This window comes from Mauremys mutica, chromosome 3, assembly GCF_020497125.1.
Source record: "Mauremys mutica isolate MM-2020 ecotype Southern chromosome 3, ASM2049712v1, whole genome shotgun sequence".
NCBI lineage: Eukaryota > Metazoa > Chordata > Testudines > Geoemydidae > Mauremys > Mauremys mutica.
This window is the reverse complement of record NC_059074.1, coordinates 16,479,667-16,503,620: the sequence shown is the minus strand read 5'-3', so window position 1 is coordinate 16,503,620 and position 23,954 is coordinate 16,479,667. Positions and strand designations below refer to the sequence as shown.

Below are 23,954 nucleotides of genomic sequence, written 5' to 3'. Positions count from 1 at the left end.
CCTGCCCATCCTGGCTAATAGCCATTGATGGACCTATCCTTCATGAGTTTATCTAGTTCTTTTTTGAACCCTGTTATTGTCTTGGCCTTCACAACATCCTCTGGCAAGGAGTTCCACAGGTTGTCTGTGCGTTGTGTGGGGCAGGGGGTTGGGGTGTGGGAGGGGGTCAGGGCTCTGGGCTGGGGGTGCAGGCTTTGGGGTGGTGCCGGGGATGAGGAGTTTGGGGTGGGATTAGGGATGTGATGGAGTTGGGGTGCAGGAGGGCGTCATGGCTCTGGGCTGGGGGTGCAGGCTCTGGGGTGGGGCTAGGGATGAGGGGCTTGGGGTGCAGGAGGGGGCTCTGGGTTTTGGGGGGCTCAGGGCTGAGGCAAGGGATTGGGGCACAGGGTTGAGGCACAGGCTTACCTCGGTCAGCTCCCGGACAGCGGCATAGTGGGAATGCAGAGGCAGGCTTCCTGCCTGTCCTGCACCGTGTACTGTGCTACGCCCCGGAAGCGGCCAGCAGCAGGTCTGGATCCTATGTGGAGGCGTGCAAGCAGCTCTGCATGGCTCTTGCCTGCAGGCACTGCCACCCCAGCTCCCGGGCACTGGAAGTGCGGAGCCAGTGCTTGGGGTGGGGGCAGCATGTGGAGCCCCATGGCCACCCCACTTAGGAGCTGGACTTGCTGCTGGCCGCTTCCGGGGTGCAGCATGGTGTCAGAACAGGTAGGGACTAGCCTGCCTTAGCCGGGCAGCACCGCCGATGGGAATTTGAATGGACTGGTCGGCGGTGCTGACCAGAGCCACTGTGATCTAGTCCCTTCCACGGTTTGAAAACCACTGTTCTTTGGCATTTTACCATTTGGTACACTGACTATATCTATATCTATATCTATATCTATATATATCTATATCTATATATCTATATATATATTATTCTTTCTTTGGAATTCACTTACAGGTCCTCGCTGCATTTTTGTACAAGTTTTGGTTTTGTGCACAGGGAAAATGGTTTATTCTTTAACCAGGTAGAGTGTTTTTGTAAGTGCTGTCTACTGCACCATTTAAAAAAAAAATAGCCCGTAGGAAATGAAACACACAAAGTGATATTAAACAAAGTCTGATTTCAACCCCAGAAGCAATGACAGAGTTATTTTCTACCCATCAGCTAGCCTGTAGCTTGGTGAACCCTCCCTCCTTTCAGGTTTTAGTTTACTGCTTGTTCAAATATAACAGCATAAATGAAGAAAGGAATCAAAGCCTTAACTTCTCAGTGTTCATGTATTTGTCAGTTTAATGTCAGAAACATAACATTACCACAGGAAAAAGGAAGGGGCATTCCTGTTTGACATAGAAAAGATTGTTATTAAACAAACAGAATCAAGAGGATAATAGGGTAAAGGACAAACTATAAAATATCATGAGCAATTATTCAGGTTTCATGTTTTTTTGGTTTTTTTTAGTAGCTTGAAAATCCACTGTACATTTCAGAGAAAGAGGAAGCGACTGTGGGTAAATATGGTGGTTTTTACTTCTTTTTGCAGAAACCATCATGCCAATATCTAGCTTTCTGTGTGTGGAGAAAGAAGTTGGCAACAGTCGCGTGGGAAAAACTGAATAGAAACTGAGATACAAATAACTTTCAAAGATTAAAAGGGAAAGAGAGCAAGAGAGAGTGTGTATGTGTATAGTGGTGAATCTGCTTTTACTTAAGTCTAGTTATTGGTCAAATATGGAATTCTAGCCATCAAATTTGATGTATCCTTTTGGAAATCTGAATGGAGGAAAAAAGATTTGGGGCAAAATTCACCTCTTAGATCTGTGTATTGGAACTTGTCTCTGCTATTTCTTCACTCTGCATATGTGTGGAGTTGTCAGTTACATCAGTGGGAGATCTGTGCATGCAGGATAGCACAGTATCTCACTGGAGAGCCAATGCCCTAATCAGAGAGCAGAATTTTGCCCTCAGTTTTGTGTTTTCAGAAAAATTGTCCAATTATTAATATATTTATATAATATATTCATTGTTTAATATCAATATAGACCATGGTTTGTTGTATCCAAATTTTTAATATGTTAGTAGCCAGCCATTTACTTGCGCTGTTCCAAATTTGGTTTTACATCTTGTAAAGTCTTAGGAACAAAGGCAAATAATTTTAAAATACCAGTATAAAATAATCATCAGTGTGTTCTGGTCATGATGGTGCTGAATCCTTTTAGTTTAGATACAGCATAGGCTAGTTAGGGCATATGTAAATGATTTGGATATTTGTGAAGGATTTGTGCTTTTGTGCTTGCAGGGGGAATAGCTCAGTGGTTTGAGCATGGGCTTGCTTAAACCCAGAGTTGTGAGTTCAATTCTTAAGGGGGCCATTTAGGGATCTGGGGCAAAAATCTGTCTGGGGATTGGTCCTACTATGAGCAGGGGGTTGGCCAGATGATCTCCTGAGGTCCCTTCCAACCCTGATATTCTATGATGTGTGTACATGTTTGTTACATACTGTATTTAATCATTTTAATAAAAACATTAATAGAATTACTGATTCATTTATTAATCCTAATATGTATAAGTAAATAGATTTAGGTTTGTGGATTACTTACTGTGTGTCATGTCAGAGAGCAATATGAACACAAGTGATCTATTTTTTATACAATGTCTACACACTATCCAAATATTTACATTTAAATTAAACAGGACAGTTACCTGTTCTGTAACTGGCATTCTTCGAGATGTGTTGCTCATGTCTATTCCACATCCCGCCCTCCTTCCCCACTCTCGAAGTTGGTCTGGCAAGAAGGAACTGAGGGTGGGGGAAGCACGCGGCTCCCCTTATAGCGCGTCATAGCAGCGCCACTCCAGGGGTCGCAGCAGCGCTCCCCCTACGGGTACTGCTGAGGGAGAAACTTCCAGCACTGGTGCACGTGGCGAGCACGCACACCTACTGTGGAACAGACATGAGCAGCACATCTCGAAGAACGCCAGTCACCAGCTGAAAACCAGATCCTGAAAAAAATGGGAATTGAAAGTAAAGCTGCTCCTCATGGAGGGAGCTCTTCAGCCTGTGACTGACCCATGCCCAGAGTCTCCCAGGCGACATCAGTCTTTTCTGCAGCCTTCTACTCCAAGGCTGGTGAACTGAGAGAGAAATCCTCGGATTCTCCATATAAGACCAAAAAGAGAGCTGTCAGCCCCAAACTAGCCAGAGGAAATTTCTGGCACATTCAGTCTCCCTATGGCACTGAAGGTGCCTAAGCATCGTAGGCACAGACTGCGTGGGTCTGGTGCGACAGATACTGCTGGTAGGCCTAATGACCCTATGGGCATAGGCACTGAAGCAGCAGTACCACCGGTCAGGGACAGAAATGGAGACCAGATCTCCTCAAGGCAGACAGCGTTGGTACGGACATTCTCATCACTAATGACTGTGAGCAACCATCACCGGACCGCTCTGTGAAGCCGAAGTCTCCAACTCCCTTGGTACCGCTGACTCAATATTGGCAATCTCTGACGGTACCGACTACTGCGGCACCACAGGAATTTAGATTCTCATGGTGTCTGAGGTACCAGAGCCTCTTCTAATCAGTACGGGGGCCCTGGTACCAGACACATCTTAAGCCCAAGAATCACCACCAGCACCGAGCCTTGAACCTCTGCTCTCTGTATTGGCTCCTCCATTTTCCAATGGAGAGTCAGATAGTGACCAGGGAGGGGTCCTCTTCCATTACTCTCATCGTGCTTCCTCTTGCTATCAACCCAGGACTGCCCAGTCATACCCTTGTTCTGGACAACCCCAGTGGTATGACCAGTCAGGGGATCAACCACCCATGCTTTTTCCACTGCCCACTGGTCCTATTGGGATCCATGGGCAGCCTGTAGGTACCATGCCTCCTGGGCATCTAGTGTGACCCACTCAGAGACTGCGAGGCATTCCCCCTCAGCCACCATCTCTAGAGCCTAAGAATCTCTGAGGAGATCTTGGAGGAGCCAGGAGGTCAGACTAGAGGAGAAAGTTACTAACATCTCTTCTTCCTCTTCAGATAAGGCCTCATTTGGAGTACTGTGTCCAGTTTTGGGCCCCACACTACAAGAAGGATGTGGATAAATTGGAGAGAGTCCAGCGGAGGGCAACAAAAATGATTAGGGGGCTGGAGCACATGACTTATGAGGAGAGGCTGAGGGAACTGAGATTGTTTAGCCTGCAGAAGAGAAGAATGAGGGGGGATTTGATAGCTGCTTTCAACTACCTGAAAGGAGGTTCCAAAAAGGATGGATCTAGACTGTTCTCAGTGGTAGAAGATGACAGAACAAGGAGTAATGGTCTCAAGTTGCAGAGAGGGAGGTTTAGGTTGGACATTAGGAAAAAAAAAATTCACTAGTAGGGTGGTGAAGCACTGGAATTGGTTACCTAGGGAGGTGGTGGAATCTCCTTCCTTAGAGGTTTTTAAGGTCAGGCTTGACAAAGCCCTGGCTGGGATGATTTAGTTGGGTTTGGTCCTGCTTTGATCAGGGGGTTGGACTAGATGACCTCCTGAGGTCCCTTCCAACCCTGAGATTCTATGATTCTATGATAAGGCAGTAATGCCCCTTCCACTGTCTAAGGCAGATGATTTTAAAGTCTTCCAAGACCTGACTAAGGATGGCAGATACCTTATAAGTATCTCTTGAGAATGTTAAGATACTCACCATACGCTTCTGGATATCCTACATACATCCTCCTCCTCCTCCAGGATAGCCCTCCCCATCAACAAGATGCTTTTGGATCCAGCTAAGTTAATATGGCAAACGCCAGCATTGGCCACACCAACATGCAAACAGGCCGATAAAAAAATATTATGCATCTCCTAAGAATGCGGAATTTCTTTTTTTGCATCCTCCGCCTAAATCAATTGTAATAGATGCAGTATTATCATCCATAAAACGTCTCAACTCCGAAGCCCCAACCTCTCATTAGGGATACTGCTCGGGAGTTTCCTACAGTGGAGCACCCATAGGGACACTATTCAAAGAAGAAGAGGAAGTTACTCACCTTGTGCAGTGATGATGGTTCTTTGAGATGTGTCCCTCTGTGGGTGTTCCACAATCTGCCCTACTTCCTTCTACTTTGGCGTTTTAGATAGGGACTCTGCAGTAGAGAAGGAACTGAGGGTGGTTCGCCCATGCAATGCTATTTAGCCTCGAGACAGAGCATGAGGCGGGGAGAGGGCGTGGGAGGGTTGAATGGACACTGCTGTCAAGATCTCCTATCCGAAGTGCAGGGATCCACATACACCTACAGTGAAGCACACATAAGGGGACACATCTCGAAGAACTATCGTTACTGCACAAGATGAGTAACTTCCTCTTCTACCACTTTGACTCTCCTCACAATGAATAGTATCTCCCTTTACTTTGTTTCTTATGGACCAAATTCTGCCTCCCTTGCTCACACTGAGTTTCTACAATAAGGCTATTTGAGGGAGATTAGAAAATGTGCTAAGTCTTCTTTCATATCTGCAATGATATAGTATTGAAATGGCTTCTTTGTTTTGACATACATTTGGTATGATGAAGTTTTGACTGATCCAAGCAACAACCACCCTGTTGGAAGCATATTGGGATGAAAAGATTTAACTTTCTAAAATAATCTAATCAAAGGTTGGATAGAGAGGGAGCCAAAAGTAGAGGTTGAGATAACCAACAAGACTTGCAGAATAATGAGTGCCCATGACTTCTGTGTTTTCCTGAGAATCCTGGTGCTAAAATAATTGTTCTTTACAAGTTCTCATGATTATTTTGGATGCTTGTAGTGTGCTTGTCAGATGTTACAGCTACTCTGTTTAGTTTGAACCAAGAAGTACTTAATAAAGTTTTGTTGTGGATGCAGAGATTCTGTTGCCAGGTAGTAGTAGGCTATGGTACTGCACTTCATGCCAGGGAAGAAATTTCCATGTCTTATTTTTATGTGGAAAGAGGAATTGAGGCGAGGGAAAAGTTCTTTAATAAGTTCCTTCTCACTCGTCAGCTCTTAAACGTATGGGATCTGTATGTAAAGTAGGCAAGGGCTGAGTATTGCTACTTATTTTATAGCTACACATTTCAACATGTAATGTGGCTGATGTGTTAAAAATTTGCTTCTAAGTTATGTGTGTATCATGCAGTCAAGCTGCTGTTTTGTGTGGGAAGTTTTGTTGCAGTGTTAGTGTAAGCATGAAATGCTAGCAGAGTCCCACGGTCAGAATCCTGGATGCTTCAGTTCTGCCTGAATGTGGCTTGGACTTCCAGCCTCAGGGTGTTGGGAGAACAGAAGGGATGTTAGTCACTTTTTTTAAATAAATAGGATCCTACTTGCTTTACATAATAGGGTAGAAATTGGCTAGCCTAATGATCCATTTCCCCCCTTTTAGTCCACATGTTCTCTGATTTCCCCTGTTTTTCCTTTGAATCAGTAGCGTTCTCAGGATTAAGAAGGCTGGTGGTGGTCTAGCCTGTGATTTGCAGATGATGCTGTTAAGAGTAAGGTTAGTTTGGTATTAGACTGAGGAGATCTACATGTTTGGCCCTGAACTGGCATTTATTACAGATACCTGATTCAGGGAGAGATTTGGACTCATCCTAGTAATTGGATACTCTTATTTTGTGCCAGTTCACATTAGAGATAGGATAGGGGATGCTGCACCTTACTTCAGTTCTTCCAGTACATTGAGGTTCTTCCCTTGAAGCAGTTTAATCACATGAGAGCTGTGAACAATTTACTTTCTTTACCAAGAAGTTCTGTTGAATCAAAGTTAGGCTGACAACAAATATGTTTGTGCTGTAACGATCTCTTTGGTTTTACCAATATTTCACCTGAATCTTTGATTTCCTATTTGTGTGTCTTTTTCTTTTCAAACCTACCACCACAACTGCTTCTGTAACTATTCCTGGTCTCGTCAATACTGTGCATTTTGAGGTAGGGTTATGTACAGGGCATTGTAGGGCTGAATTATAAAGGTCATAGAAGAAAATTCACTTGTCAAGGCATCTGTAATAATTCCTAAAAAATCCTTTCTTTTAATCCTTAACACTTCCTTCTGAAAGCATGTGTTACTTAGCATCTAGCTTTGGAAAAAGAAGACACTAACATAAACATTTAATGTAAATATTTTGATGAGTAAAAAATTAAAAGGCTGTATGTCAATTTGTAAACAGAAGGGGAAATGATATCCTGACTGTTAGCCACCATACGATGATGTGGCTGGAGCTGCTTCATAGAAATTAAAAGTGGTTAAGACCTATTCAATTAATCCCCTTTCTAACATAGGATTGATCTCTACAGTACATTTACTACAACTTGGGCTACTGTAGTTTTGTCCCTAGTAGTTGGGCTTTCACGTCTGCTCTTCAGTGGCCATTCCACTCTCTAATATATCTCACTGTGTTAGGATTTGTTCTTTTGATATTCATCCTCAGTGCACTCTTCCTTAATTTAATCAATTCATCTTCAATTCACTAGAAGTTTAACTACGGGTGATTTTTTTCTTTTTGCTTGGTTTCATGTAAGGTTTTTGTTTGTTTTTCTTCTTCCGATTTGGTAGACTTATGTGAAACATTTTTTTTCCAGGTTTTCCTTAGGGGATGTTCGCAGGCCCCTTCATGAAACTGCAGTATTAGTGGAAGATATCATCCACATGCAGCTGATTAATTTGGTAAGAATATCTTTAGTCTTTCGATTACAAAGTCTTTCGTGTGGGTACAACACAATCTTTTCTGTAAGAATATTGAGAATGTTTTACCTCTCATTCTTCAGGCTATATGTTATCATGTAGTGACTATACTTAGAGAAAAGGAGGACTCCCTTTAGAATACGTAAACAACAGTCCATCCATGAGAGTCTAGAGCAGGGGTAGGCAACCTATGGAATGCGCGCCGGAGGCGGCACACAAGCTGATTTTCAGTGCCACTCACACTGCCTGGGTCCTGGCCACCGGTCCGGGGGGCTCTACGTTTTAATTTAATTTTAAATGACGCTTCTTAAATGTTTTATAGACCTTATTTACTTTGCATACAACAATAGTTTAGTTATATATTATAGACTGATAGAAAGAGCCCTTCTAAAAACGTTAAAATGTATTACTGGCACACGAAACCTTATATTAGAGTGAATATATGAAGACTCGGCACACCATTTCTGGTCTAGAGAAATCACTGCTGAGAACCACAAAGGCACTACCTTTGTCCACATGTTCAGTGTTAAACTTCCAGATATGAAGAGTGTCAGATCCAAGTGAGAACCCCTTTCCACCCACCCAGCAGGACTGCTGTGAAGGGAATCCAAGCCTCTGTGCTCTGGATCCCCTGGGGAGTTTTAAGCTTCTGGAGCCTGAACAGCGTCTAACCAGTGCCCCAATCTTGGGTCCCTCAGCACAGTCTCGGGGTGCAGACCTACTATCTGGCACCCCCTCCCAGTGTTGGAACCTGCTGTCCAGCCTCCTAGTCCCTCTAGACACAGTGCACACCCCTTTCCCAGAACTCCACCCCAAAGGTATAAAACTTCTGGTTTACAGTTTAACTTTTTGAGGTGCATGTAGTAGTTGTGATGCATATACACACATACATTTTGTACATTGTTTAACACATTAATGCTCTTTTATCCTTAATCATGTAAAGTACAGGAGAATACAGTTCATACAAAACAACAAACACTAGATGTATGTCCTTGCCTCAGTTTCCTCACCACTCCAGGGCATTCTTTGGCCTGGGTCTGAGTCTGTTGGGTGGTCCAGAGTCCTTGAGACCATCTGGGCTCAGGAAAGTGTGTAGGGCCCCCCATCTCATAAGGCTGCTACTTGCTTGTTGACCTCTCCTTCTGGAGCCCCTTACCCATGTCCGTGAACTTGCTTTCTCCTGTCCCACTTCCTGTCTGGTTCTCCTGTTCCTGTGTGGCTTTCTTCTGTCTCCCGCCTTTCCTCTTCCCTTCAGCTAAAGTGGATTTTCAAGGCTTGAGCTACTTTTTAGCATAATTTTTTTTGTCAGGTTTAAGTACCATCATTAACCTTTAGTTCCCATTGTATTTGTCTGGGGTGTATGTGCTAAGGGGCTTGTCAGCAGTGATGGATCCATGTACATATAGGCATTTATGATGCAGCACTTTCTCATAATACAGCTTTATAATATCAGTCTCATAAATTGCAGAGACATAGCCCTAGTTCATCACATAGGACATATGGTTTGTTTCTGGTTCTATGGTGCTATGTAACTATATGTGTGTAATTCCAGACCCAGCTAAACTGGGGGTAAAACTGGTAGAAATTTTTCAAAGAACAAATTTTCAACTGAAAAATAGCCTTTTCCATTTCAAAAGTAAAAGATTTCTCAAACTATTGACATTTTCATTTTTGTGTGATGTTTTAAAACAATTATCAAAAACATTGAAATGTTTAACATTTTTTTGCTTAGTGAATACTTAATTAAAAATTTATAATATTTTCAGTTAAAAAAAACCCCAAACCTGACTTTATTAAAAATGGTGACCAAAATGTTGTGTAAAACCAAAATTGGGCTGTTTTGAATGCTGTGAAATTCAAGCAACTTTGAAATTTTGATTTTTTTTTGTTAATTAAAAATAAAATCAACCATGTCTACTGAGGACTTTATATTGAGAAATTATTGTCTCAAACCATGAAGAGAACCTCTTTTTCCCTATATTTTGACACTTGGTATTAATGCTACTCCATAAGATCATCCAAATGACAATTTTAAAATGTTGTCTAGTTTACATTTTTACAAAACATTTAGGTATATTATTCTACTGTGTATCCCCCAAAATTGTGTAAGCATAGCAGGACATTTTTTAGATGTATGAACATGCACCTGAACAATAGTTAATTAATAAATAGTTAATTAATAATTTATGCTTTTTTATAGTTCATTTAAAAAAAACTTCAGTATTGGAATTACAGGATTTGATCTGAACCACATCATAAAGGATAAGATGAAATTTCCAATTTCAGTCTTATACCTATTAAGAAAAATCAGTGTGTCTTCTTGACCTAACAGCCATGTACATAATAATAAGATTTTTTTTTACAGTTGTTTCCTTAATCATACGTAATTATGGCCACAGCTTTACTCTTCCTTTAGTGGCAATGGAATGAGGATTATTTATTTTATTGCACGATTAATGCTTAGCTGAACTTTGTGTAAAATTTGTGTTTGACAAAAATTTAACCTGTGGCCTTGCCGTCTTTTCTTTTGAATAAATAAATAATGAATTCCTTTAGCTGGGTACTTAGTTGATGGCCATGACCCTAGGTTAACCCTAAATGGTGTCTAGGAGCATGTATGATTTCCTGTCAGGAGGAGGAATGGGAATAGACCAGTAGACAAACTGTTTTTCTAACCTCTCACCTTTTGGCCCAAGACAGCACTTTATTTCAAGGGAAGTGAAAGTATCTTTAATAGCTCATTGTTTTGACCTTTGACACCTCCAGGACGGAACTCTTAAATCATGGCCTTTTATATATGCCAGGGTGGGCTTCTGGAAATGATTTTTGCACATTCGTTATCCTATAATAATTCACATTCTTACTGAGCTGTTATTAAATATTCATACTGTCTTCTCTTTTTTTAGATAACTATACCTATATGAGAGTATTAAAAACACACACAAACTTTGTAATAAATGCTTGTTGTAAACTTGAGTGCACAGTGCCTATATTCCAATCATGTTGCTCAAAACACTGTGCTACATTATGCAATTGATTATTTTCCTCCTGAAAACTGAGAGATATTTTTGACATATTTGTCTACTATTTCATTTGAGAAGTTGTTTGTGTATGTGATGCAAGGTCAACATGTTGTTGTATACATCTTTCTTAGTGTAGGCATTTGTAGGAAGAGAGAATACTTGATTAAATCCAGATATGTGCTTCCAAAATAAGTTGCCATCTTGATTAGCACTGATGGGTTTACTTTTGATATCTCTGAAGTTTATAGTTTTGACTTCCTATTTTTAAAATTTATCCGAACCCTATTAAAGAAGGGGCCAGTTTGGACAGATTTATATGGTAGCTACATTGAACCATTATATACTTCATGAAGTCTGGCGTCCCTAGGGAATGACAACACAAAACAAGACAAATCCTTGGAAAGCACACTGCTTTGAGATTAATGCATCATGGTTGCTACCAGAAAGAATCTCTTTGGTGTACTGAATAATGCACTACAAATAGAAATGACCAGTTTTTCACCACTATTATATAATTCAAGCAGGTGCTAAGCTGTACTAGGCAGAAAAATATCAGATCAGTATAATAGTACAGTACATGCAAACTGTGTACATTACTATAACAAAACTAGGAAATTAACCATGCTAAAAATGTTTAAATATATTTCTATATTTTAATTATGATACATGTTTGGATATTTGCAGAACACTCAATAGAAAGCAAAAACAATAAGCCAGGATAGAATGAAAATAGGCACATGGAACTTTGCCTAGGCATATTCTCAATATATCAAAATAATTATATGAAACAAATATTTTGAAGTTCAAAATAATTAATTACATTTCCCCTCCCACAGAGCGCAGTAGCAAAGTTTTTATTCCAAAGTCAAGTTCGACCAGGGGTCTGGAGTACATTTCCAGAGACAAACCTTGCTGAATGAAAGTTTTTGTTCAAATATTTAAAAACTGATTTGTATTTATTTATAAATGATTTAATAATAATTCTTAGATTTTATTTATTTATTTGTATTGCAGTAGCACTTAGATGCTCCATTCAAGGCTCTGTTGTACTGGGTGTTGTACACACACGAATAGAAGCCATTGCTCCAAAGAACTTAAAATCTAAGCTAAAGGAAATTGGTTGCTCCTGGAAAGGTTGTTGCACAGAGATAAAACAGATGTTTTCAATAGTAGCTACTGTACTCCTAAAAAGGAGATCAAATGTCTTACAAAAGGCAATAGAAAAGTTAATAATGAAGAAAGATTATTAATTATGATAATTTGCAAAGCTCTTCACAAACATTAAGTGATGAATTAATTTTCTGAAGACTGCTGTAATGTTCTTATTCCTGCTTTATAGATAGGGAAAAGGTTTTAACTTTCCCACAGCCATGGAAGGCTTCCATCAGAGCAAACACTAGAACTGGAGGGTTCCTGACTCTCTCTCCCATTTTCAGAACACTACATCACACCTTTTCTGTCTTGATGTGGTGGCATCCATGCCATGGCTACTGGCTACAATGCAGTTATGTGACTGTATAAATGGCAACATTATTCCCTCTTTTTGCTTTTCAGTAGATGCACAGACATGCTCCAGGATATAAGCCTTTGTATGAAAAAAGTCTCTGGCCCTTATAGTTGCAAAAATAACTTTAATAATTTGAACCATGTTTAAACTGATGCAATTCTGTCTGCTTGACTCTGCAGATAGCCTGAAACAATAGCTCTGAAGAAAGTGTGAACTGCCTTATTCATTTCACTGGGATGTTGAATTAAAATGTAATGATACATAGGCCCCATTCGTGAAAGTTACTCCATGTGGGTGAACCCCAGAGTCAGCATGGAGCAACTTGCAGGATCAGGAATTCAGACGTTAGCACTGATGCTATTTCACCTCTGATAATTTTAGCAGAAACATGAAGATAATGTGCATATTCACTGTTGTTGCGTGTAGTGCTAGATTCTGGGGCAGGTGCAGTGAGGCAAATAGTTATTGATAGTGGTTGCAGCAGTGGGAAAAGAGGAATTCAAATCTCATCCCTTCACATTTAAAGCCCAAAAAGGAGGAGGAAAAAGGAGATGTATTCCTTGCCAAGTAGCAAAAAAACTCAACAATTTCTTGGATGCCAATAACAGAAACTATCTCACTGGGCTCCTTCCTGGGTGCAGAATGCCCCAGTTGTCTCTGACACTGCTAAAACTCATTTTTCCCTATGACATCTGTAGTGTGGTTAGATATTACAGTACAAAAATCTGCAATAAATGGAAAATTTGGAAGCAGAGAGAAACAAATTGAATTTAATACCTGTATTTAATTAACTTAACACAATATTGTAGTCTGTGCTTTACTGGATTGGAGAGCAGTAATAGAAAAGGGTTTAGGGGGTGGGGGCTGAAGGAGAACACTGCACATCCTGGTTGCCTGTCATGTATACTCTAGATCAGCAGTTCTCAAATGGTGGGTTGGGACCCCAAAGTGGGTCACCACCCCATCTTAATGGGGTCACCAGGGCTGGCTTAGACTTGCTGGGGCCTGAGCCTGAAGCCCAAGCCCCACCGCCAGGGGCTGAATCTGAAGCACAAGGGCTTCAGCCATGGGCTCAGGTTACAGGCCCCTTGCCTGGGGCTGAAGCCCATGGGCTTCAGCTTTGCCCCCCCGCCCCTGCCAGGGGCAGTGGGGCTTGGGCGGGCTCAAGCTTCGGTCCCCCGTTCTGGGGTCATATAGTAGTTTTTGTTGTCAGAAGGGAGTTGTGGTGCAATGAAGTTTGAGAACCCCTGCTCTAGATGCATAGTAGAAGGGGCATTATATATGATCTGTTTACAGCTTATTGCAAATAATTATAGTACTAAATGTAATACTTACCAGTGTATCAGTTACAGCAGCAGATTTTGGGAAACAAAACAGGAAATGCTGGGTAAAGTTCATATAAAGAACTAGAAGCAGTTAAAATGCAGAAGTAATAAGAACAGAAGAACTGAAAGCATTGTGTTGTTAAATATTATCCACCATCTTGTTCAGTCTGAATGACATACTTCTGCCAGTTAATTCACTAATTTCTGTGCAATGTGTGGTATTTCCCTATGCTTAAGGGCTCCATTCTGTCCTCAGCTATGCACAAGTGCCTCCCATGACGTCTCAAGACAGAATTTATCCATAAATTCTATTTTATTTGTATTAATTTCTATATATTGACTAGACTTTTGAAATCTTTAGTAAAGAGATGTGAAATTTTATTTCATGAGAAGCATGGCCTGCGCACAGGACTGGAAGGCCGAAATCTCAGCTCTGAGGCTGACTTCCTCTGGATTTGAGCAAGTAATTTACAATTTACCTGCCCACGTTTCCCAATCTGTAGTACAAAGGTTAATGTCTAACTCATTAAGTATCCATTGTGTGGATTTCATATTTTGAAGGTAAAAGTGCTGTTTGTGAGCTAAATATTATTGTTTAGTGTTCTTGTACATCAGAGACACTTAAGACATAGCAATGAAAGGTAGCATATGTACAGAAGTGGTTGTCAGTCTCCCTTTCCAACCAGCAAACAGTCTGAAGGTCTTGGCTTCCATTTTTGAGGGACGAAGATCTCTTCTCGTTTCACTTAAGGGAAGACCCCAATCTGTAAGTCCATTTTTGCTAGTTCAGACAGTGGGTGAAATCTTGACCCCCCCATAAAAGTGAGTGGGAGTTAAGCTGTTGACTTTAATGGGAGCATAATTTCATCAAGTTGCAGTAGGGGAGGTTTAGGTTGGATATTAGGAAAAACTTTTTCACTAGGAGAGTGGTGAAGCACTGGAATGGTTTACCTAGGGAGGTGGTGGAATCTCCTTCCTTCGAGGTTTTTAAGGTCAGGCCTGACAAAGCCCTGGCTGGGATGATTTAGTTGGGGATTGGTCCTGCTTTGAGCAGGGGGTTGGACTAGATGACCACCTGGGGTCCCTTCCAACCCTGATATTCTATGATTCTATGATCCAGGGGATGTAAGTTCTCTTGCCATCTGATAGAGAGATGTCCCTGTGGGTGCTCCACTTCATGTATTGGTGAGTCCCTGCACCTTCGCTCAGAGATTTTTACAGCAGTACTCTTACTGGTTGCGCACACGCAGAGCCTGTTCACCCCCCCTCCTCCCACTCTGAGTGTACCTTAATAGTACGCATACGTGACCAGTCTCCTTAGTTCCTTCTCTACCATCCCCGGCCTGAGATGGAGCTCCACAGACTCATTAGACTTTTTCTCTCACTTAGTTTGAATTCCTTCCTAGTTAGTTAGTTTGTTACCAGTAGTACTTAGTTACTATTTTTCTATCTTTTGTGGTCCAGAATGCACGACTATACATGAGGTGCTTCCACGCTTGGTTGGCCATGGTTTACAGACCGAATGTGCATGCTCTAAACAAGCCTCTATCCATACCTTTCAGTGTCAGACTCTCTCCTATGGTGGACAGTTCCCTCCAGCCTCTGCTCAGGAGTCCCCTTTCTCCAGGATGCTTCATCCCTCATAATGACTACCAATGCATCCCTCACAGGGTGAGGTGCACACATTTTCCACCACACAGCCCAGGGGCTATGGTCTTCAACCGAAACCTCCCTGCAGATAAACGTCCTAGAACTTTGAGCCATATGCAACACCTGCTGTCACTTCCTCCCATTAATCTGCAACCAACGTGTATGGATAATGACAAACAACATCACCTGCATGTTCTATGTAAACAGGCAGGGAGGAGTTCCCTCTCACTCGCTTTGTACAGAAGCTATGAAGCTCTGGAATTGGTGCCTTGTGAACAACATGCGGATATCAGCCACCTATCTTCCCGGAGCTATGAATACCACAGCGGATGAATTAAGCAGACGGTTTCCCTGGGATTACGAATGGGAGATAAACAAGATGATCATCCACAACATATTCCGCATTTGGGGCTACCCAACCATAGACCTTTTTGCAACTGCGAAAAACACGAAATGTCCCGAATTTTGCTCTAGAGCAGGACTGGGAAAACATTCCCTGGGAGATGCATTTATGATCCCATGGCACAAGGACTTACTCTATGCTTTTCCGCCGATACTGGTTCTCCACAGAGTTCTGACAAAGATATGAACAGATCGTGCCACAGTGATTTTGATTGCTCCCTCGTGGCCCAGACAACCGTGGTTTCCGTTCCTTACCAGAATGTCAGTTTGCCCACCAATTTCATTGCCCCTTACTCCAAACCTCCTATCACAGCACCATGGCCAATTTCTTCACCCCAGCCTGTCCATGCTTCACCTCAAAGCTTGGTTCCTACATGGTTCTCCCAAAATAAACTAGCGTGCTCTGAGCAGGTTCAAAGAGTGCTCCTACATAGCAGAACACAATCTACTTGCATCACCTATCTCCGAAAGTGGAAGCGATTCATACAATAGTGCTCAACTAAACAACTTCCACCTACTTCTACATCTCTTCCGCTCATACTTGACTACCTATTAGACCTTAAGCAATCTGGCCTTTCTTTCAGCTCCATCAAATTCCACTTAGCTGCTATTACAACTTTTCATGACAAGATCGATGATACCTCTGTTTTTGTTCATCCAACCACCGAGTGTTTTCTCAAAGGACTCCAGTCCTTATACCCAGACATTAAACCACCTATCCCTCCGTGGGACCTTCACTTAGTATTATCCTGTGTAACTCAACAACCATTCGAGCCCCTAGCCAATTGCTCCCTTTTACACCTCTCTATGATAACATTCTTAGCGGCAATCACCTCTGCCAGACAGGCCTGAGAAATAGCAGCACTCATGGCAGACCCACCGTATACACTATTTTTTAAGGACAAGGTTACCCTTCAATTACACGCCAAATTTCTTCCAAAGGTGCATTCGTCATTCCACATCAATGAGCCGATACACCTACCGACTTTCTTTCCTAAACCATGCAAACTCTTTTGAATCCACAATGCATGTGTTAGACGTATGCAGGGCTTTGTCCTTCTACTTGGACAGAACCAAGCCCTTTAGGAACTCTTCTAGACTCTGTCTCCATCATGGAGCGTTCCAAAGGGACACTTATTTCTACCCAGAGACTTTCAAATTGGATTTCTGAGTGTATCCAACTGTGCTATCAGATAAAGTTACACCTTCAGCCAGCATCAGAACTCACTCCACTACATCTGTGGCTACCTCCATGGCTTTTCTATGCCAAGTTCCCCTGGCAGACATCTGTAAAGCAGCCACTTGGTCTTCTGAACACACATTTGTTAAGCACTATGCCCTGCTCAAGGCCCTCTTTTTGATACACAATTAGGCAGAGCTGTATTATCTACTGCATTCCTACCAAATCCGAAGTCCCTACCTCTTTGAGATACACTGCTTTTAAGTCACCTGGAGTGGAGCACCCACAGGGACATCTCTTTCTTGAAGAGGAGGTTACTCACCCTGTGCAGTAACTGACGTTCTTTGAGATGAGTGTCCCTGTGGTTGCTCCACTACCCACCCTCCTCCCCTCTGCTTCAGAGTTGGGGTAGCCTCCATTGTAGAGAAGGAACTGAGGAGACCGGTTGTGCACACGTACTATTAAGGTACACTCAGAGCAGGCGGGAGCAGGCTCTGCGTGTGTACGACCAGTACGCGTACTGCTGTAAAAATCTCAGAGCAAAGGCGCAGGGACGCACCAACACCTGGAGTGGAGCATCCACAGGGACGCTCATCTCGAAGAACCTCAGCCACTGCACAGGTGAGTAACCTCCTCTTTCACGATGTCATTCTTCCCTTTAAAAGGGGTGGCTAAACCTACTCATGGGGCTTATTGTCTGAAGCAGGTAGGGTTGGGTAAGTTTGACTGGCCAGACTTAACTTTCGCCTTTGATGCTTTTTATTTTTGCTGATCCTCTTTCTTTTTTTCAGATTAAAACATAATGTCTTATAGTGAAAAGTATTACTTTTAGTTCTTCTGATACTCTCTGGAGCACTCCATGGCCTGCAATGTATCCTGCTTCCTCAGTCTGGAGAAATCACCCTGTGAGAATGCAGCCATCTGGTTGTAGTAAATAAGAGAAAGCAGTAAGTGGACAGGAGATTGAAACTACAGCTCCTGGGGTGAACAATGTCTCCACTTATTCAACAGTGCAACACCAAGTCTCTGGCTATTATTGTTTCATCAATCCTGCACTTCTCGTACACACATTCTGAGCCCAAGAGATTGTCAGTATGTCATTCCTATTACAGGAGCAGAAGCTGTTGGAGTAACAGAAACTCTCTCAAAGGGAACTCTTGTCAACATGACTCACAGGATCATTCCAGAACAGGTGATTTCCCCAGAGCTACAGATGAATAAAGGTCTAAATATTTCACTGTTACACAGTTTGGTGCACCTTCAGAGCCTGGTGCAAGGATAGGAAGTTAAATCGTATTTGGATGTGAGATTCTTAGTATTCTTGGCTGTGTGAAGGCCTGGGCATCAGCTTTCTGAGGGTGTGTCTTCACAGCAAAACTATCTCAAGTTAGCCTACCTTAAAATGAAGTGACCACAGGCAGATTTGATTAGCAGCACAGAGTGATAGCATTAGCTGCTAATGCCTGATTGTTACTCAAGCTGTTGCATCCCCACTGTGTTACTACCTCTCTAGGTGGTAACATTCTTGCTTGTATTTTCAAAAAGAACAGGAGTACTTGTGGCACCTTAGAGACTAACAAGAGCACAAGTACTCCTGTTCTTTTAGCAGATACAGATTAACATGGCTGCTACTCTGAAAGCTGCTTGTATTTTGTTCAATCATCTTGTTGAAACAGTATGCGAGAAGCTTCTACCAGAGGCCTAGTGTGGATTTAGATCAGGTCAGAACACCATAGTCGTTATTTTCGTTGTATGCGGCGTTGTAGTCGTGTCAGTTCCAGGATATTGGAGTGAGTATTACAGAGGGGAACTTCTGTTGGAGATGAAGGTAGGAGGAAAGCCATTGTCATTTGAGGCAGTGAGTGAATTTATATGGGTGTTGTATGTTCTTTCTGGGGTTTTTTGCTTAGTTGATGGAGCTTGCTAGGGGGCAGTGTGCTGTGGGAGATAAGGGACGGGTAGCCAACAGAGGAGTTAGAGTGGGAGTTCTGTTGGAGGAGAAGGGAGGAGACAAGTCCCTGATCTTAGGGGCAACGAATGAGTTTTTTTGTGGGTGTTGTATGTTTTTTTCTGTTTTCTGTGTGGGTTTTTTTCCTTTGTTCAGTTTGTAGAGGCTGGTAGATGGCAGTGTGCTGTGAGAGAAGCAGAATCCTGATTAAGGGGGGTGCTTCTCTGATTAAGTGGCCTATAAATGCAGCCGAACAGTCAGCCAATGGCACAGAAGCAGCAGCACAGGAACCAGCAAACAGAGCTGTAAACAGAGGAGTTGAAGTTAGAGGTGTATTGTGTTTTTTTTTGCAGAGGGGAATGGGGAAGAGGTATGTGGTGGTCTGGATTTGTTTTTGTTTTTTCCCCCTTTTTCCTTGGCAGGAGTTTAGGCAGGAAGGCTATAGCAGATGCAGAGGCAGAAGTGGTAATGACCCACGCAATGGAAGAGACAATGAAGATGACCGGATGTGGAAGCTGCAGGATGCACCTGAATCTAGTGCAGGTACCTGAAAACAGCTTTATTTGTATGAAGTGCCGCCTGATAGAGCTGATGGAAGAAAAGATCCGAGACTTGGAGATGCAGGTGGAAACTATGTTGAGTTTTGAAAGGGGTTCAAGCAGATGATGGAGCAAAGGCAAGAGGCGGCTGAAGGGAAAAGTCAAGATTTGCAGATGCAAGCTGGACTGAAGAACTCAGAGGGGAGAGTGTTGGGTGAGGAAGGTGGTCAGCAGAAGCATATGACTATGAGAACCAGGCAGAGGAAGGAGAAATAGAGCTCAAGAACAGGTTTGCTCAGTTGGAAAATGAAGAAGTGGCACAGCAGGCTGTAACAGAAGAAGGGAGGGCATGGAAGAAGAAAGGAGCAGCTAGTACTGTAAGAAGAGGGGAAGAGCCAAAGGGGATACCCAGAGTTCAAAGCACCCAGATGATACAGGATGATTTGCAGAAGATTTCAAGGGAGAATAAAAGACAAGAGGACTTGCAGCCAGAAAGAACAGGAGGAAGGCCAAAGAATCATACCATCACCTGGAAAAGACACATATATGTGATTGGGGACTCCCTGCTAAGAAGAACAGACAGGCCTGTTACCAGAGTTGGTCCAGAGAACAAGGGTGTTCTGTCTGCTGGGAGCTAAAATATGGCACACCTGAGATTGAAGAGGATCATAAGCATAGCAGGAAAGAATCCACTGATTATCCTTCATGTGGGAACAAATGACACAGCTAGATTCTCACTAGAACATATAAAGGGAGACTATGCCAGGTTGGGGAAGATGCTTAAGGAAATGGAGGCTCAGGTGATCTTCAATGGGATTCTGGCCATCCCTAGGGGATGAGAATGAAGGCGAGACAAAATTATGATGATCAACAGATGGCTCAGGCAGTGGTGGTATAAAGAGGGCTTTAGGATGTTTGCACTGGGGTGCATTCATGGACAGAGGATAGTTCTTCTGTGGTGAACTTGACCTGAGTAGGGAGGGAAATAGACTTCTAGTATAGAGGTTGGCAGAACTCACTAAAAGAGCTTGAAACTAGGAACTTGAGGGAGATGATTGGGAGATGCTCATGTAATCTCCATGCCTGTTTTTAACGTTGAGAGGGAGGAAAATCAAGTAAGAAAGGATACTGCAATGGAGAAAGGAACAGCACTAGGTAAGAGAATGCACATTAAGGAGGATAGTTCTGATACCAGTCAGATAGGCGATACTGGCAGAAGATTGACCATACCCAATCGGGCAAGGAATGTGGGCAAAGCCAAACAGCAACAATTAAGATATTTGTGTACAACCAGGAGCCTGGGTAACAAAATGGAGGAACTAGAACTAGTGCAGGAAGTGAAACCAGATATTATAGGGATAACAGAAACATAGTGGAATAGTAGTCATGACTGGAATACAAGTGTTGAAGGGTAGGTGCTGTTCAGGGAAGACAAAGGCAAAAGTGGTGGAGTAACATTGTATATTAATGATGAGGTAGACTGTAAAATAATTAGAAGCTTTCCTAAAGTCGAGATATACCACATCTACTGCCCCCCCCCACAAGGCTTGTTATCCTGTCAAAGAAAGCTATTGGGTTGGTTTGACACGATTTGTTCCTGACTGTTACTTATCACCTTATTATCTTCTAGATGTTTGCAAATTGATTGCTTAATTATTTTTTCCCTTATCTTTCTGGGTTCAGAAGTTAAGCTGACTGGTCTGTAATTCCTCGGGTTGTCCTTTTTTCCATTTTTTTAGATTGGCACCATGTTTGCCCTTTTCCAGTCTTCTGGAAACTCTCCTATCTTCCACGACTTTTGAAAAATAACTGTTAATGGCTCAGATATCTTCGCAGTCAGCTCTTTGAGTATTCTAGGATGCATTTCATCAGGCCCTGGTGACTTGAAGACATCTAATTTGTCTAAGTAATTTTTAACTTGTTCTTTCCCTATTTTAGCCTCTTCTGAGCCTACCTCATTTTCATTGGCATTCACTATGTGAGATGTCCAATCACCACCAACCTTCTTGTTGAAAACTGAAACAAAGAAGTCATTAAGCACCTCTGCCATTTCCACTTTTTCTGTTGTTTTTTTCCCCTCATTGAGCAATGGACCTTGTCATAGCTCTCACCCCCACTTAGAGCTGTTGGGTTCCAATATGGGGACCTGCATGGACTCCCCTAAACTAAAATCCTAGTTTAGATCTGGTAAAAGCTGCCACCACCCAATAATGTACGTGTATTGGGACACAGTCCTTCCCCAAAATCCTTGGGGATCCCAAGAGCCCCAAATCCATGGAGTTCTTACACCTAGGAGAAATAAACCATTCCCCCCTGCTTCCTCCCCCCTCCCTTTTCCTAGGATTGATACCGGGATTCAACTACAGAGGGATGCTTCCCTCCTCCCCTTTCCCTGAGAATCCACCCAAGGAAAGATCAACCAAGTCCTTAACAGAAAAGATTTATTAAAAAATAAAAAAAACCTATCTCTGTAATACCAAGATGGAACAATACACAGGGTCTAAACTTATTAATCTCTGGAGAGAATTCCCCCTCCCTTCTTTCTCAGTAAAAGCAATAACAGTACAGAATTAAAGAAATTCTATAGCAAAACACAGAATTGCAAATACAGAAATAAAAGTATAAGAATACTAGTTCCTTGCTAATACTCACTAGCTTGAATAGAAGAATTTATTGCAGAAACCTGGGAGGACTTGATTAAGATGTCTGGACTCCCTTAACTCCCAAGAGAGACTCTCTAAAAAAACAAAGAACAGAAAAAAAAAAACTTCCCTCCACAGGGATTTGAAAATATCTTGTCCCTGATTGGTAGCTTTTCCAGGGCATACACAATGGCGTAACATTCTTTCTCACTGATGGACCAGTGGCTTTCCCTCTCAGACAGTTTCCTGCTGAGAAACACGACAGGATGGAAGTTGTGATCCGGTCCTTCCTGCATTAGAACTGCTCCTACCCCACGTTCAGATGCATCGGTGGTTACTAGGAAGGGTTTGTCAAAGTCCGGGGCCCTTAACACAGGGTCAGACATGAGCGTCGCCTTAAGCTGGGTAAAGGCTTTCTGACACTCATCAGTCCACTTAACTGCATTTGGCTGTGTTTTTCTGGTCAGATCAGTTAGTGGGGCAGCGATTTGGCTGTAGTGTGGTACAAATCGCCTGTAATATCCGGCCAAGCCTAAGAAGGATTGGACCTGTTTCTTTGACCGTGGGACAGGCCACTGTTGGATAGCCTCCACCTTGGCCTGTAGGGGGTTTATGGTTCCTCGACCCACCTGGTGCCCTAGGTAAGTCACTCTGTTTTGGCCTATTTGACACTTTTTGGCCTTAACAGTTAGTCCTGCCTGCCTGACGCGCTCAAAGACCGTTTCCAGATGTTCTAGGTGTTCGGGCCATGAATCAGAAAAAATGGCCACATCATCGAGGTATGCAACTGCACATTCTCCCAATCCTGCTAGTAGACCATCTACCAGCCTTTGGAAGGTGGCAGGTGCATTCCGCAGTCCGAACGGAAGCACATTAAATTCATACACCCCTGCATGGGTGATGAAGGCAGATTTTTCTTTGGCGGGTTCATCGAGTGGTACTTGCCAGTACCCCTTGGTTAAATCTAATGTAGAGATGTACTGGGCACGTCCCAGTTTCTCTAATAGCTCATCGGTGCTTGGCATTGGGTAGTTGTCAGGGCGAGTAACAGCATTAAGCTTTCGGTAGTCCACGCAAAAGCATATTTCCCCATCTGGTTTGGGAACTAGAACCACTGGAGATGCCCATGCACTGGTAGAGGGGCGGATGATACCCATCTCCAGCATGTTTTCAGTCTCCCGTTTTATAGCAACTTGGGCATGAGGTGACACCCGGTAGGGTGGGGTTCTAATCGGGTGAGCATTACCTGTGTCAATGGTGTGGTATGTTTGCTCAGTCCGTCCTGGGTTGGCTGAGAACAAAGGGCCGAAGTGAGCGCACAGCTCCTTGATCTGTTGCCACTGTAGACGTTCCAGGTTTGTGGAGAGGGTCACCTCTTCCACACCGCCATTTCTTTTTCCTTTGTAGTAGACACCTTCAGGCCACTCAGCGTCATCTCCTCCCTGGGCTGTAAACTGACAGACCTGTAATTCTCTGGGGTAAAAGGGCTTTAGAGAGTTAACATGGTACACTTTAGGCTTTAGAGAGGAATTAGGAAATGCTATGAGGTAGTTAACAGCTCCCAGGCGCTCCTGGACCGTGAATGGTCCTTCCCATGACGCTTCCATCTTATGGGCCTGTAGCGCCTTCAAGACCATGACCTGGTCTCCTACCTTGAAGGAACGCTCTCTGGTATGTCTATCATACCAGACCTTTTGCTCCGCTTGAGCATCCTTTAGGTTCTCTTTAGCAAGGGCCAAAGAGTGTCGGAGGGTGTTTTGTAGGTTGCTTACAAAGTCCAGTATGTTAGTTCCTGGAGAAGGCGTAAACCCCTCCCATTGTTGCTTCACCAACTGTAATGGCCCCTTAACCTCATGGCCATACACAAGCTCGAATGGTGAGAATCCTAAACTGGGATGTGGTACAGCCCTGTAGGCAAACAGCAACTGCTGCAACACTAGTTCCCAATTATTGGAATGTTCATTTACGAATTTACGGATCATGGCCCCCAAAGTTCCATTAAACCTCTCCACCAGGCCATTGGTTTGGTGGTGGTACGGGGTGGCAACCAAATGATGCACCCCATGAGCTTCCCAC

At 42.9% G+C, this 23,954-nt stretch overlaps 1 protein-coding gene across 9 annotated transcripts in view; it reads left to right on the top strand.

Annotated features, from left to right (window-relative positions):
* The window catches only part of SUPT3H (SPT3 homolog, SAGA and STAGA complex component), a 455,041-nt gene that overhangs the window by 243,242 nt on the left and 187,845 nt on the right, over positions 1–23,954 (top strand). For all 9 annotated transcript variants that reach the window (XM_045009237.1, XM_045009238.1, XM_045009239.1 and 6 more), the window contains one exon: positions 7,560–7,644. In XM_045009237.1, coding sequence (XP_044865172.1) covers positions 7,560–7,644 — 85 coding nt within the window. The remainder of the gene's footprint in view (positions 1–7,559; positions 7,645–23,954) is intronic.